We start from the raw sequence: 15,153 nt of genomic DNA on the forward strand, positions 1-15,153 counted from the left end.
GGAACTCAACTTCCAGATCCTCTTTCCAAAACTGTCAGGCAGATGAAACCACGTGTCAGTGGGAGGACGTGATACCTGTGGAGTTATGATTTTAAAACTTTGGTTCGTAACCTAACAGCAGCCTTTTGAGGACATTGCATTTTGTGGTGAATCTTAAGAACAGCACAGGGAGGGAGGTGTTTTTTTTCTTTATTTCTTTCACTCTCCTTCTCCCTCTCCTAAGCTGTTGCTGTTCCTGTGCCTGTGGGATACCAGAGGAGAGAAGCCCAAATTATTAAGTTCTGAAAATATGCAAAGAAACTAAGATATTTGTGTCTGATCTCTGGGGAAGAAGCAAGAGGCAGTGAAGGAATAGGTAAGATGTGGATGGTTTTGACTTGAAAAATATTTCTGGTAGTGTGTAGAGTAGATTTCAGAGGAGCAGAGTTGTGTATCAGGCCAGAAGATGCTGTACAGCATTAGTCAGGACATGAAAGCTTCGGTGATGGGAATAGGAAGACAGGCCAATATGCAGTTAACAAGATGGTTTAGAGCCTTGGCTCTGTTCCAAAGTGATGCAAAGCAAGACCTAGCTTGAAGAAGTTCTTCTATGCCTTGATCCACTTATTTTGTCTTTTTTCCAGTTGTTCTGGTTTTTTTTTTAAAAAAAAACAGGTACAGCTTTACTCACAAATGATCTGTTGAAGCAAAACTTTGCATTTCACAGCTTCGAGAGGATAATTGAGAGAAGGGAGATAATTGTTTTTGTCTGTTGAAATAGTGTTTTGATTTATTTTTTAATTAAATTTTTAGTGTTAAAGCTGTTTCAAAACTAGTGTTTTCGCCCTTAAAATATTGACATCTTTTGTACATAATGAAAGAAAAAATGAAGATGTTTTCAGGGGAGCAAATGCCAGTAAAAACCAGGTCAGCTACATCAGAGCATTTTAGTTCTATGTGACTGAGTATGCTCTTAGGCTTGTTTCCCCAGACAGATTTGTATCTTAGCCCTTAACTGTTAAGATCCAAATTTAATACCAGAAAATAGATTTTTAAGTCTAGATGCTTGTGGTGATTTAGCCCTGGCTGGGTGCCAGATGTCCGCGGAGTCATTCTATCACTCTCCCTCCTAAACTGGACAGGGAAGGGAGAAATATAACAAGAGGTTTGTGAGTCAAGGTAAGGACAGGGAGATCACTCGGCAGTTAGCATCACAGGTAAAACAGACTCAGCTTGGGGAGAAATGGTTTGATTTATTAATGAACAATCACAACAGAGCAGGGAAAATGAGAAATAAAACCAAATCTTGAAACACCTCCCCCCACCCCCCCTTCTTCCCAGGACTCCCCTTCCTTCCCTCCAGCAGTGGAGATTATGGTCAGTTCATTACAGTTGGACTTTGCTGATACTTCTTCTCAAGGGTAGGCCTCCTCACACTTCCCACTGCTACACTGTGGGGTCCCTCCCGTGGGAGACAGTCCTTCATAAAATTCTCCAGTATGGGTTCTTCCCACAGGCTGCAGTTCCTCAAGAACTGCTCCAGTATGGGGCCTCCCACAGGGGCAGCTCCTCACAGCCTGCCCCAACGTGGGTCACCCACCAGCAGAACAGTCCTTCAGGGACAGACTGCTCCAGCCTGGGTCCCTCACAGGATCACAAGCCCTGACAGCAAACCTGCTCTGGTGTGGGCTCCTCTCTCCCCATGGGCTCCCAGGTCCTGCCAGGAACTTGCTCCAGGGAGAGTTTCCCACAGAGTCACAGCCTCCTTCAGGCACCCACCCGCTCCAGCGTGGGCTCCTCCATGGGCTGCGAGTGGGTCTCTGCTCCCTCGTGGCCTCCATGGACTGCAGGGGCACAGCTGCCTCACCATGGGCTGTACCACAGGTCACAGGAGAGTATTTCTTTCAGGGCCTAAACCCTCTCCTCCTCCTCCTTCTCCACTGTCCTTGGTGTCTGCAGAGATGTTTTCACATTCTCAGTCCTCTGCTGCAGCTGCTGCCATTTGGCAACTGCACAGCAACTTCTTCCCCAACTCAAATATGTTATTCGCAGAGGCATTACCTAAATCACTGCTTGGCCAGGTGTTTGTTACTGTTGGGTCCATCTTAGAATTGACTGGCAATGATCCTGTCAGCTACAGGAGAAGCTTCTGGCAGCTCTGTGTTTAAAGAGGCCACCCCTGTAGACCTCTGCTACCACAACCTGGCCCAGGCAAAACCACCACAGTGCCCATTTTCTATTTCTGGTAAGAGTTTAGCCCTGGCTGCCAGATGTCATGCGTTTTGGTTGAGTTGGTTTTTGTTTTTTCTATTATATTTCTCAGTTGCTCAAGACAGGCCACTTTACCTGGGTTTTTTCGCTTCCTTTGCTTACATAGCAAAGTTTGCATGCCACATTCTCCTTCTGTTGAATGAGGACATCCAGTTGAAAGCAGACTCCTTCTGGCTCTTCAGATTCAGTTCTATGCACCACTTTCTTCCTATTGCCCCTGTGATGCTGTTTCTGCATGCTCCTGCGTTCATTTACATGCTTGGTTGCAGACAGGCCCAAGCTCAGAGGTGGCTAAGCCCTGGCCAGCTGAAGCGTCAATGTGATGAGGCCATGTTGACTTGCTTCTTTCACTACATTTCTTTCAGGCGCCAGCAGCTCACAGTGAGGGGAAAGCAAGTTCAGGGCAGCCTGTCCCTGTTTTTGTAGATGTTGCTGTCATCTCGAAAGGTTTCACTGCACTTGGAAGGCTGCTGCCTTTGCTGTGATAACATCATTGCTTGCACAGCAGCCAAGGCGGTTATGTTATCTGAGTTTCTGCAGCAAGAATGCTTTGTAATCTACTCAGAGACCAAAGAATTTAGCTTATGTTGCTTTTAGAGATATAAAAGTAGATATTGCGCTATGTCAAACTTAGCATATAACTAATCCATGAATGTTACCAGCTGGCAAAACTGCCCAGTAAATCACACAGGCTGGTCAGGGTGCTCAGCAACTGAATATGTTTCAGAGAAAAAGATAAGTAAAAAAAAAAAATTCCAGTGGAGGGGTTGCATAAGCCTTGGTAAATTATTCCCAGTGGTAGACCATCCTTCCACAAAAACATGCCCTTTTCATTACATCAGTCCCCTTGTCCCCAGCATTGTGCTGGTGTTTATTATCTGCTTGAGTCCCCAAGAGTTTGGTTTTATTCTTGTTTTACTCCTTCAGGATCACAAATCTCTAAAAAGGGTGTTCAGTCCCACAGAGCTATTCCTGGGGCCGTCACTTGTTACTGGATAATGTTGTGCATACTACATGACGGCTAAGCTCTTTTTTCTTCTGTAGGCCACATGAGCTATTGTTATTGTGAAGCCATCCATTTTCTCTCAGCCAGATCTGTAAGAAAATAACTAAATGGGGAAAAGAATGTATGTAGTAAAAAATCCTGTTAAAATCCCTGCAGAAACCTATGCAATTAAAGACGGTGGCCATGTAGAATTACCCGGAGATCTGCTTTTAATTAGCTGGTCTATTAATCAAGTTCCATGATATTTGTTTTGTTTTGTTCTGTAAGTCTCATAAGCAAAATGCTGCTTGATACCATGTATAGATCTGACAGAAACCTGTCTCTTTGGTCAGTAGTATTGTCTATATCAAACAAATACCTAATTTTCTCAGAAATATTGTCAGTTCAATCTTTTTAATATCTGCTGACTGATAATTTTTTAAGCAAATAATTGGAAAGCATTAATTGATAGCTCTGTTGCTTTCTCTGGCATTGCTGTGGCCTTTTGGCTTGCCCTGGCATCACTGTGGCATTCACAGGTCTCTTAGTTATTCCAATCTGTCCATTTGGTTATTTCAAATGCTGGCACAATTACCTAGTCTGATATTTCAAGACCCAGGGAAGGCATCACTAATGCTCCAGACAATTTCTCAGGAGCTCTCTAAAAACTCTTGGATGTGAGTTAGCTGCAGCTACTCATTTATGGTCCAGCTTCTTACACAGTGGCTACTCATCTCTGAGCTGCTTCTGAAAGAGCATCTCAGAGTGACGCAGCTTAAATCTGTTCTTGTAATACGATGCAACTGTGTTGAGACCTGCTTTTTGTCTCCTTGGCTGGTTATAGCCCACCTAAGATCAGCTTGGTGCTGTAGTTAGGTTTGCTGCCCTTAGCACAGCAACTCAGTGTTGCTGTGAGCTGCTGAAATATTTGCTCTTTTGGGGAAACTGCTAGGAAAGTTGTTGAGCTCCTGACTGGTTTGGGTTGCTGGCATGGGGTAGGAAGTTGCATACCCAGCTGAGAGAAGCAGGCTTTCAGAGCCTGGTGGCTGGAACCCAGCAGTTTATGTGTTTATCCATTTTTTCTTGCATCTCAGATAGCCTTCTACCCATCTGAGAACTCTGATCACTTGCACTCACCTGTTTGTGCTTTCCCTGCTGTGTTTTTGCTTACTGACCTGCCTGTTGAAAGGAGACTCCTGTATCTGCTACTTTCTTTGACATATTCAAAGATAGTGTTGCCCCCAATTTTTGTACATTTTCCCTAAGCAAAGTCTGGCCTGTCTGAATGCTTTTTGAAGCCTGATTCCCATTTCTTTTGCCTAAGGTATTTATTTGTGCATGTTTTGCCCTGGCACACACTGTCTGCTCTCTCCTCCGGTTACCTGTACAGGTAGCAGTGATCAGCTCCAGAGGGTTTGCTGTGTTGCTTGACTGGTCTCGCCAGCCTCATCTGAGGGCTGTGAGTGTACAGAGAAGCCTTTCTTTGAAGTGAGCAGTCGTTTCCTAATTAAATGCTTGTGTTTCTGGGCAGCTGAATGGCTCCCTGTCAGCAAGGCACAGTGTCTGCACAGAGGCACCCCACAGGAGTGGGTCCTTGGCCACATAGACCTGCTTTTTTGAGCAGCATCATGTCTGCCTGGTGAAACTTAAGCCAAAATGTGCAGCTGTTTGCTTTGCCCTCCTGGTGACAGCAAGGCCTCAAAGGCAAATATTTAATGAGTCAAGGGAAAGATGGAATTTTCCTGCCTTTCTGTTAATATAAAACAAAATCAGGTCATCTGGCACAACTCCCTTTCAGAGGCTGTGATGGAGAGGAGGGCACTTGTTGTCAGCCCTGTGCCACTTGGGTGTGCTTTGGCCTTGGTTTCCACTGTGGGCAGCATGAGCCAGAGCTTTCTGCCCTGCAGCCTCCCTCATGCCCCTTCAGCTGGTCAAAACACTGGTATGGCTCACGTAAACTTCATTTCTGTAAAGCAGGTGGGAAGAAGGGAGAGGGTCCCTGGTCCCTGGGCTGAACAGATAAGCAATATAGGGCAGGGATGGCTTAAACCAACCAAGCTGATAGAAAGGTAAGTGGATTTGTACCCCAAAGTATCCAGAAGGAATTGAAAGTGAAGGGTCTGGAATGCACCACTCCCTTGTATTTTACATTTCCTGTATGTTCCTTAAACGGAGGCTGAGGAGTGTCAAGAGTTAGAGATGTTAAATGAAGCCAGTGAAAAGTCGGTGGTGCATAGACATAGGTATCCTTGGTTACAAGGAGCCCTGTGTCCTATCTAATGGCTTGTATCGTGTTGTGCTTTCCAGATTCCCTTCTACAAGGAGATGTGCAAGGGTATTCAGGCAGGTGAGATGTGCGAGAAGTTGGTGGGATACTCTGCAGTGTACAAAGTCTGTTTTGGAATGGCCTGTTTCTTCTTTTTCTTCTGTTTGTTCACCATTAAAATTGACAGCAGCAGAAGCTGCCGAGCATACGTTCATAATGGGTGAGTATTTGTTTGATTGTTTAATTCATGCATTTCTTTACAGGTTTGTGTTTAACCTGCTTTTCAGTTAAGTGCAATACTAGGCAAAAAAAACCCCCTGATTTTCCTGCTTTTGTCAGAAATAATGCAGTCAAATGAAAACTAAAGTGGCAATCAGTCATCAAAGGCTGTTTTTTCTCTTGTCAGGCTTTAGAGATTTCTCACAGTATGTGATTTAAAGACCTTTAATTCCTGTTACAACCAGTTGATTTTTTTTTTTTTTCTTCATCCTCTCATCCAGCTTCTGGTTCATTAAACTTGTACTTCTGGCAGCAATGTGCTCAGGGGCCTTCTTCATTCCTGATCAAGACACTTTCCTCAATGGTACGTCCTTGTTTTGTTATGCTGCTTCATTCTGTACTACTTCGTGAGTGGTTTGAAATCCTAAAAGTGTGATCAACGTGAATATTACCATATTTCTTCAAGTAAAGCCCATATAGTCCAGGTGCAAAAGGAGGATTTGGAGCTGTTTTTGAGGAGCTCTGCATGCACAAGAGTATATTGTCTTTATGTGAATGTAGAGATAAAGAGCGTGGTGGTTTCTGACACAGGGCAGGACAAATGGGTAGGTAAAAACACCATTGTGGTGCTGTTTCACCAATTCTTTGAGAGGCATGGGGCTGTAATGGTGCACACGAGGTTTTTCAGAGTAATGGCGTGCCACGTGCCATTCTGGTGTGTGCAGGGAGCTGTTTGCTGCCGGGGGCTGGTGCAGCAAACGGGAGAGGCCCCAGTGCTCAAGGGACATGGCGATCTCCTGGGTGCTGGTGTTTGCTGCCTGGAACGCTGCGGTGCCACAAAAGAATTTAGGATGTTGTTAGCTTTCAGGCTGGTAGTGTGGATGCAGAGGAGTAAAATTAGGCTTCTTGAGGCATGTCATGGTGCAGTGACTGAAGCATTTCCAGTTTGCTGGTACTAAGCCTAATCTTTAAGTATTAGCTCTGTAGGGGGGTCTTTTCACAGGCCTCTTGTGGTCTAGGAGCAAAAATCCTATGATACTGAGATGAGTTTGTGCTCTTCAGCTTGCCAGATACTTACAAGCCCTTAAACTGCTGACCCTGAGCAGATGGAAAGGCTTGGGATCAGTAATGGCAAGGAGCAGTTGTGCCTGGTGCCTGCTTCCACTGAGACTTGCTTGGTTACTTGTGTTTTTAATACCAACCTCATTTAGCCAATGTTTGAAAAGGGAAAAGGAAGGAGTACCATGGGGGAAGATAACAGAATGGGCAGACATACTGTGAGCATAATGCTCTGGGAAACGGAGGTAAAAATCACTCCAAGTAAACTACTCATGACTGTAATTCAATGTCTTGCTCTTCCTAGTTGTATGTTCAGTCCTGGTTCAGCTTGACGCTGCAGAAGTGAATGACTCCTTATCCCTGTTCCTGTCCTCTGTGACATCATGGGTTGGCTGGGTGTACTTGTCCTTAATCAGTGGCTTGGAAAGATGTAGTGATGCAGTGCATTGGACTCATGAGCAAGTGAGGGTGCCTGTCATCTTTGCAAACAACCCTTTTTTCACAGTGAAAAATTGTCAAGAGCTGAAGTGTTTGGGGAAAAGGCGAAACACAACTTTCTGTGCTGACTAGAGTGCAGTTTCTTAACAGCTGTCTAACCTAGCATGGAGATGCAGCATAACAAGCTTTCTTCTGCAAGTTAGCTTTTGACTTTTCTCTCTGAAGCTGAATTCTGCGCATCCTGCTAAACTGTCATCCAGTCAGCCTCTGAATTTCAGATATAGAGATGATTTGGGTATTTGTGATTTTGTTTTCCCTTCCCCCCCCCCGCCCCCCCCCCAAGAAAGTCACGCTATCTCTTTTGGAATTTTTTTTAGTCTATTTGCTTGGTTTTTTTTCTTGGGAGGAAAAGAAAGCAAACTCCTGCCATGCTTCCCGTGTTCGCCAATTGTTAATTGTGGAAGAGGATTATTATGTGCAAGGACTAGCTTTGTGGGAGATGTAGTGTTAAATCCACGCTGACCATGCAAATCTTATGTATGATGGATCCATGAAACATCTTGCAGTGTCCTGCCTGTGGCAGTGGGACATCCTGAGTGCTCTTTAGTTATGCACTGCATTGGTGGTCTGCTTTTTGCTACTCTGCTTCTCCCACATGTACACCTTGTTCCTGCCTGCTTTTTATGGACATTTTTTACATGCAAGCCTCTGAAGTTTTTTGTTTTGTTTGTTTGAAGAACAGTGTATTTGTCAAGTGCATACAATACTTTCAGCAGAACGAGACAAATGGCATTTTTGCTTGCTTCCAAATAATGAGCTTGTGGTACAGTAAAAATAAAAAAATAATCTCTACATCATCTGCTAAGGGCAATGTGCCCTGTCTGTTCTCTTCTTCCACCTCACTTATACGAGCTTTTTTCAAAAGGAAAACACAATGGTAGGATATTGCTTGACTTTGCTAATGCACTTTCTTGATCTTCTTCAATGAAATCAGCTATACACATCGTTTATAGGCTATGCACTGTACAGCAGCACAAGCTGGATATACAACTGAACGTTTAATTAGGTATCTGCGTTCTCCTCAGAGACTTCTGATGTTGCATATAAGAGATTTGTTGTATCAAGTATCCACGCAGCTACCCTAATACCTTGTAAGTAGGTCAATGGTTAAGAAGTCAAATAACCCAACTTAAAACTAGTTGGTGAATACCAAGTGTTCTCATCTCCTTGGGAGTGGCTTGAGACAGCATTTGTAAACAGATAAGCTCCACCTTTGTTTTTCTGTGGTATTGGAATCTGGAAGGGAGTAAACTGTTCTTTTCAGTAGTGGATTCTGATACTTTGCAATTTCAGGGTTTAGATTTCTGTGAAATGCCTTCAAACCACCTCCCTCCCACCAGTCACAAATAAAGGTTTCAGTATTTTCTGGCTGAATATAGTAACTCAGTCTTCCACAGAAGATGATAAATATCCTAACAGGCTTATTTTGAAAGTGTAGCAGGTTGCAACCTGAATTCATCAGAGAGCTAATTTCAAGTTAGCTGAGCTGGCCTTTTCATCTGAAATTTCTCTCCTCCTGCTACCTCTGTGGGCTTCACACATTCAAGCCACGTAATGGCTTCACTGCATAGACAGTAATTCCATTTTATTTCAAGGGAAAGGTGACTGTAGTTTAACCTATTTTTTTGCCTCTCTGTCTTGCAGCCTGGCGCTATGTAGGAGCAACAGGAGGTTTCCTTTTTATTGCCATTCAGCTCATCCTGCTTGTTGAGTTCGCACACAAGTGGAATAAAAATTGGTATGTGTTGGGCAAGTAGTTATTTGCATAGAATTCTGATGGACTCCTGAACAAATTTCTCGTAACAAATAATTTAAAAGTAGTATGGATGTAATTTCTGAAAGAAGATGCTTTAATGTCAATATTTAGAGCTGTTCATCTTTGCTTCATCCACTTCTTCCACAGTGGAGATGTTTCCTCCTTATTCACTTCTACTCTGCTGATATATTCTTAAGCTGAATTGCTTAGCTTCCAATAAGTAGTAGTGTACTGGGATGCAAAAACCTTGTACTTTACTTTGGCTTATATTATATATGAAAGAATATCTGCTAAGAAACAGAGTGGTGCAAGAGAATGAAAGAGTAGTTGAAAAATGTAACTGTGAAGGTGTATTCAGTGATGTAAACTGGTAAATCCTGCTTTTTTGTCTCAATGTGCATCATCTGCTTTTTGTTTTTCTCCATGTGAGAACTGCTATTTTCTCTTCCTCTTCTTTGCTTCTGTCTAAACATGCAAAATTCCATTATCAACCCATGTATACCTCATTTTGGCATTGACTTCATTTCTGGCTTAAGCATATTTGCTCTTGCCTTCCTAGCCCTTAGCCTCTCATCAGTTTAAAATATTTGAATTGTCCTTCCACATGTACACAGGAACTCTTACCTCTACCTCCACCTTTTCTGTCTCTCATTTCTTCCTATGCAAACCTTTGCAGTCCTCTCTTGTTTTAGTTAGCATGCTGACTGTTAATAAAGAGTTTTAACAAAGTTTTGGGTCCTGCTAGAAGCTTGTTTTCAGGGAGGAAGGGATGAGATCTTCTTATATGACAGGTATTTTTACTGCTAATTACTGTAGCTGCTTTTCTGTTGAGGAAAGATTTTTAGCAGCAGCATTTTACTTCAGCACTCTCTACATTAGATGTTCTTTTAAAATAAGTTATGCTTCCACCAAACAACCTCCCCCAACCCTTCAAAAATCCTTTGAAAACCATCCTTTGTGCCAAAACAACTGTTTTAGTTGCTACTTCTAAAAAAAAAAATCATTGATCTTTGCAAAAGCTGTTTGGGAGGTGAAGAGGAAAACAAGATGGATAATGTTTTAGCTGAGGTAGACTTGTGGGATAGACCTAAATAGAGTGGAGGCTTCTTGAGCAAAAGGGTAGTAAAGGTGTCAAGGTGGCACAAGGGGCAGAAGAGAGGCCCTTTGCTGAGCAATATGCCTTTGCTGTCCTTGTGTGAAGAGCACTGCTAGCTGGCTGAGTCTGGGGCACTTGGCGTTCCTGATGAGGAAATCCCCAAGTACTCAGCTGACATTGGGAGGTCTAGGAGTCACTGCTGGGTTGTAATTACAGAAACAACTGAATGTGATAATATAGAAGATAAACATTAACGCTAATGAATGTTTTCCTCTGTTTTGTGGGAGGAACCTTCCAAGGGCCTGTGTTGGTGTAGCAATGTACACATGCTTAAGAAAAATAGCACTATATTTGTGTTTGAGGAGATAGGCTATTTGGCTGTTAGAATTTTGTCTTTTGGGGGGAAGGGAAGACAAAAGTAAGGCACTTGTCTCTTTCTCCACAGGACCGCGGGTGCAAACCACAAGCAGATGTGGAGTGGTTTGCTTGCCTTGGTCACTCTCGTCTTGTACTCTGTTGCTGTGGCAGCCCTGGTCCTCATGGCTCTTTTCTACACACGCTCAGAGGGCTGCACATACAACAAGGTCCTGATCGGTGTCAATGGTGGCCTGTGCCTCTTTGTGTCGCTGGTGGCCATATCGCCCTGTGTCCAGAATCGTGAGTCTGCTGATTTCTTCTCCTCCTGGGTTGGTGCTGCTGCCACAGTTATGTGCCTGGAGGCACGGGCCGTATTCTGGGCAAAAAGTCTCGTGATAGTTCAGAGCTGGTTCTGCTTTTGCCCCTGTGCCTTTATCTACGCTATGAAGTGTAGTTGCTCTCAGCTTCTAGGACTACCCAGAAGTGTGGGACATTTTGGATGTGCCATCAGGCAGTCATACTGCGAAGAAGGCTGTGTGCTGATGACAATGTGTTGTGGAGCTTATACAACTCCTGTAGTGGTAGTAGTTGAGATAATAGCTGTCATACTCATTCACCACCATTTTACCGTATACTTTTGACTGCTTGTGATTTTCCATCTGCAAAGTGTGGGCCTGGAGGAGTTGGCAGCATTATTTCATACTTTGGTCAATTTTATGGGTGCTGTTACTATCTTGCCTACATTGGACCTGGAAGTAGTCATTTGAGTGACTCCAAAGCAAATTTTATGGACAAATAAAACTATCGTGACAGCTTGTCAATAGCTTTTGGAAAAGCTGATGCTTTTGGTGAGAGCAGAGGACTGATTCTTAGCTTATGTGGGAATCTTTAATGCTGTTCTAAAATGACCGTCAGAACTAAGGGCAGACTCTTTTCACTTTACATGCTGGTGGAAATGTATCTGAACTGGCTCAAAGACTTATGAATTGCTTGAAGTAAAGCATAAAATAGACTCTTGTCTTCTGAAAGATACTCACGTGCTGTTCTTTAAAGGATATTAATTTATTTTTCAGTTTGTTAAAATATCTGCAAAAATCACTTAATTTCCTCTTCCTTCTAAAGGCCAGCCCCATTCCGGTTTGCTGCAGTCAGGAGTTATCAGCTGCTACGTCATGTACCTCACTTTCTCGGCACTATCCAGCAAGCCACCAGAAACTAGTAAGTTGTCTAATGCTGCATGTAAACTCTTCTAGACATGCTATGTATTAAAAGCACGAATGTAGTAAACTTGAATTTACAAAATCAGGGATATAGGAGTGCTGGGTTTGGTCTGGTCTGAACTATGTAGACAAGATACTAAAAATAAATCCGTGCAGCAGAGAGACTATGCCATTGGTGCTCTCCATGTACCTTAATGCTTATCTTAGATCTGTTGCATCAGAGCATCCCATGTGTGACAAGTGCATGCTCTTGTACAAAGGACTTGACTAACTACATAACATGTTTGGTCACCTGATGGGAAAGGAGTTAGAACAAATTGGATACCTCTGGAAGAAGCTGAGTGGTCAGTTCCATCCAAAAGTTTCCTAGGTCTTCCACTAGTTAGTGGGTGCTGACCATCAGAGTGGATACTAAAATCACTTCTTTTCCCCTAGAATTGGTATGCTAGGTAGCCTTAGCTGTGGACTAATGGAACAAAATCTTGAGTACTACTCATCTTCTGTTTTGGGAGGAAACATTCTGAGAAAGAACTTGGAGTTACATTGCACTTGTTTGAGATGATGCTGTTCTTCAGTAGTTGCTGCACTACACTTGCCTTCAACTTTTTATTTCTTAGTTCACCAAACAGTCTTTTTCCTTATTTGTCTGCTCTGGTCAAACAAGAAATTTCAGTATCATAAAATGATCAGATACCCTATTAAGTTGCATTTTGTTTTGCCAAAAATAGAGTCAGATAGGTCAGATTTACAGGATTTATTTCTGTATAATATTTTTGAAAGATAGTGGGAAACAACTGAAATGTACCTACCCAATGTCTGAAGTCATAAAAGTATTTTGCTGTAAGTCTTCAGTCTGAAGACTACTTTGAAATGCAGTGAAATGAGCTTTGCTAACTGTTCGTTTGTTTTGTTTTGTGAAGTCCTGGATGAAAACAATCAAAACATCACAATCTGTGTACCTGAATTTAGTCAAGGCCTGCACAGAGATGAGAACCTGGTTACTGGCCTGGGTACTACCATTTTGTTTGGCTGCATTTTATATTCTTGGTAAGTCTGGGGGTTTGCAGTTACCTCACTGGAAGTGCAATGTCATGGTTCAACTAACAAAATCTTTTAGCAGGCCTCAGGCAAAGTTACAGGGAGTAGTGGAATAGAACTGAGCTGGAAGGTTCATATACTACTCAGTTTCAGAATGGTTAGATATTTTAGCCACAAGTGTTCAAAAAGATGATATAACTTTTGAAACATATATTTCATTAAAATGGAATAGAGCAATTTACATCTAGAGGTGGAAGCAGAAAATTTCTATCTGTCTATGGTCTCAATCAGTCTCAGGGGGCTTTGATTCAGTGCTTACTCTTTCTATAAGAAAAACTCTTTGCCATTATGTCCATCTAAAAAAACTATCTGAAATTTTTTTAAGCCTCCTGGTAGAGGCTACAGCTGTTCCTTGAGGTCTTGTAAAATAAACAAAACTGTTTGGGGGGCTTTAGGGCTTCCTTTGAACAAGTGATGATGCCATCAGGATTTGGCAATGATCTCTGGCTCTAAAAAGATCTGTTTGTGCCCATATAGTTGTGACGCTCACTTTGTATTACTGCAGCAGACATCAATAAATTAAGTCATGCTCCAGGACAGGGAGGGGAGGGTAGTTACTGCTGATATATCTCTTGTTTTGGCTGTGCGAGTTGGCATGAGACAGCGCTGCCTATCTGCTGCAGGTTTTTGAGCAGGTTCTGCCTCTGAATCGGTCTACTTCAAACTCACACACTGAAACTCCATAATTTTGTAGTAAAAACGAGAGACTTTCTGAAAAGGTAGCATAGCTAATCTTCTGCTATGAAATGTGCATATGTGTTCCATTGAATTCTGATATAAAATACATGGATATCATGTATAATGGATCTAGTTCACGTTGGAATTGTATTTCCAGTGCCTCAGGTAAGTGTTTTGCCAGTGCAGACACTCTTTGCGTAGCCCTCAGGGGAGGTACAGTTGGGGAGGGAAGAAGACCTTCAGGGAGAATGTTTTGAAGTGTAACTTACTAAGGCTCCACAGCAGAGAATTAACATGTGTCTCCCTGGCGGTACTGGGAAATTTGCATTACACATGGTGAAAGGATGGACAAGAAATGTTTCTAATCTGAGGTAAATAGAAAGAACTCCCTCTGGACAACTATAGTCATGCTAGAAAGTGATTACAGCAGCTGGTACAACTGGACAATAGTGATCAGTAATTTACTTGTGAAAACTAACTACTGCCAGTGACCTAGTACTTTGCTGGCAAAGCCTTTACAGAAATTTTGAGCCACAGTGATATCTGAAGTTAATATAAAGGCATTGATTGTGCACAGCAGGGGAGATCTCTTCTGAACTGGAAATTGCAGAGCTTAGCTATTTGCTGCTCTGTGATGGTGATTAATTCACTACCTTTCAGGGGTGACCTAGTTTTAAGCTGATGATTATGCCTGAGCTGGCCTGTGGCTGTGTGTCAAACTGGTTTATATGTGGGCAGAGCAAACTTTTCACATGCTTAGTGCTTGATGCTGTATCTGAGAAAATGCATAGTTTAGACGTGGGAACAGATGATTTGTGTTTGCTGTTGTGTTGAAAAATAACCCTGTTGCGCTTATAGTTTTGACCCTATCTTCTTTTGTTCCTAGTTTGACCTCAACAACACGTGCAAGTTCAGAGGCACTGAGGGGAATATATGCAACACCTGAAACTGAAGTGCGTTCCTGCTTTTTCCCCCAGGATTTCTGGGCAGACATCCTCATTTGCTTTTCTTGCTGTTGTTTTTATGGCTAAGTAATCTATAATTAGGTGAAAACAAAACCCTGTTAGTAGCATACATGCTGTGCGCCTCTGGGTATGGTCTTGTCAGAACACTTGCCCACATCAGCCTTACTGTGAGCTTTGCAGCTCTTACTGTGCCCATGGAGGTTCCTTGATGCAGCACTTGCAGTTTATTTAACATCCTGCAGACTTCCCATGAAGTCCATACACTCCTTACACTCCATACAATCTCATTCAAAGGAAAAGTGGAGATGTTTTTGAATGTTTTCAGTCCTGGTTGCCATTTTTCTCATAGCAACTATGACCCCAAGTTTCCACCCCTTTTATTTAAACACATAAGCATTTGTTTCCTTTTTGTCTTTAATTTCATTTTGGATTACATTTATTATTCCTGTTTCAGCAGTACAGGTTCCTCACTCTGCCCATTTCTTTGGCTTTCTTATCATGGGAACACTGAAATAGGAGTGGTTTTGCTAAGTAACAGTTACCGTTTACTTAGGCTTACTAGTGTCACTCATCAAATATATGTGTGTGTTTGGAGGATGAATCTCCATCCCTAGCATCTCTATACACTGGTGTTACTTGCATCTACAGTTTTTCATTCTGTTTCTTGAGGCATTAATCAGGGTGTTTGCAAGAATCCAAAAATGCA

General features: G+C 42.6%; 1 protein-coding gene across 2 annotated transcripts in view; it reads left to right on the forward strand.

Moving 5' to 3' along the window:
* Nucleotides 1-15,153, forward strand: part of SERINC5 (serine incorporator 5) — a 42,500-nt gene that overhangs the window by 18,502 nt on the left and 8,845 nt on the right. For both annotated transcript variants that reach the window (XM_062018692.1, XM_062018693.1), the window contains 7 exons: nucleotides 5,543-5,721; nucleotides 6,002-6,084; nucleotides 8,922-9,015; nucleotides 10,575-10,786; nucleotides 11,609-11,704; nucleotides 12,627-12,753; nucleotides 14,369-14,435. In XM_062018692.1, the coding sequence (XP_061874676.1) occupies nucleotides 5,543-5,721; nucleotides 6,002-6,084; nucleotides 8,922-9,015; nucleotides 10,575-10,786; nucleotides 11,609-11,704; nucleotides 12,627-12,753; nucleotides 14,369-14,435 (858 nt within the window). The remainder of the gene's footprint in view (nucleotides 1-5,542; nucleotides 5,722-6,001; nucleotides 6,085-8,921; nucleotides 9,016-10,574; nucleotides 10,787-11,608; nucleotides 11,705-12,626; nucleotides 12,754-14,368; nucleotides 14,436-15,153) is intronic.

The sequence above is a fragment of the Colius striatus genome, chromosome Z, assembly GCF_028858725.1.
Source record: "Colius striatus isolate bColStr4 chromosome Z, bColStr4.1.hap1, whole genome shotgun sequence".
NCBI lineage: Eukaryota > Metazoa > Chordata > Aves > Coliiformes > Coliidae > Colius > Colius striatus.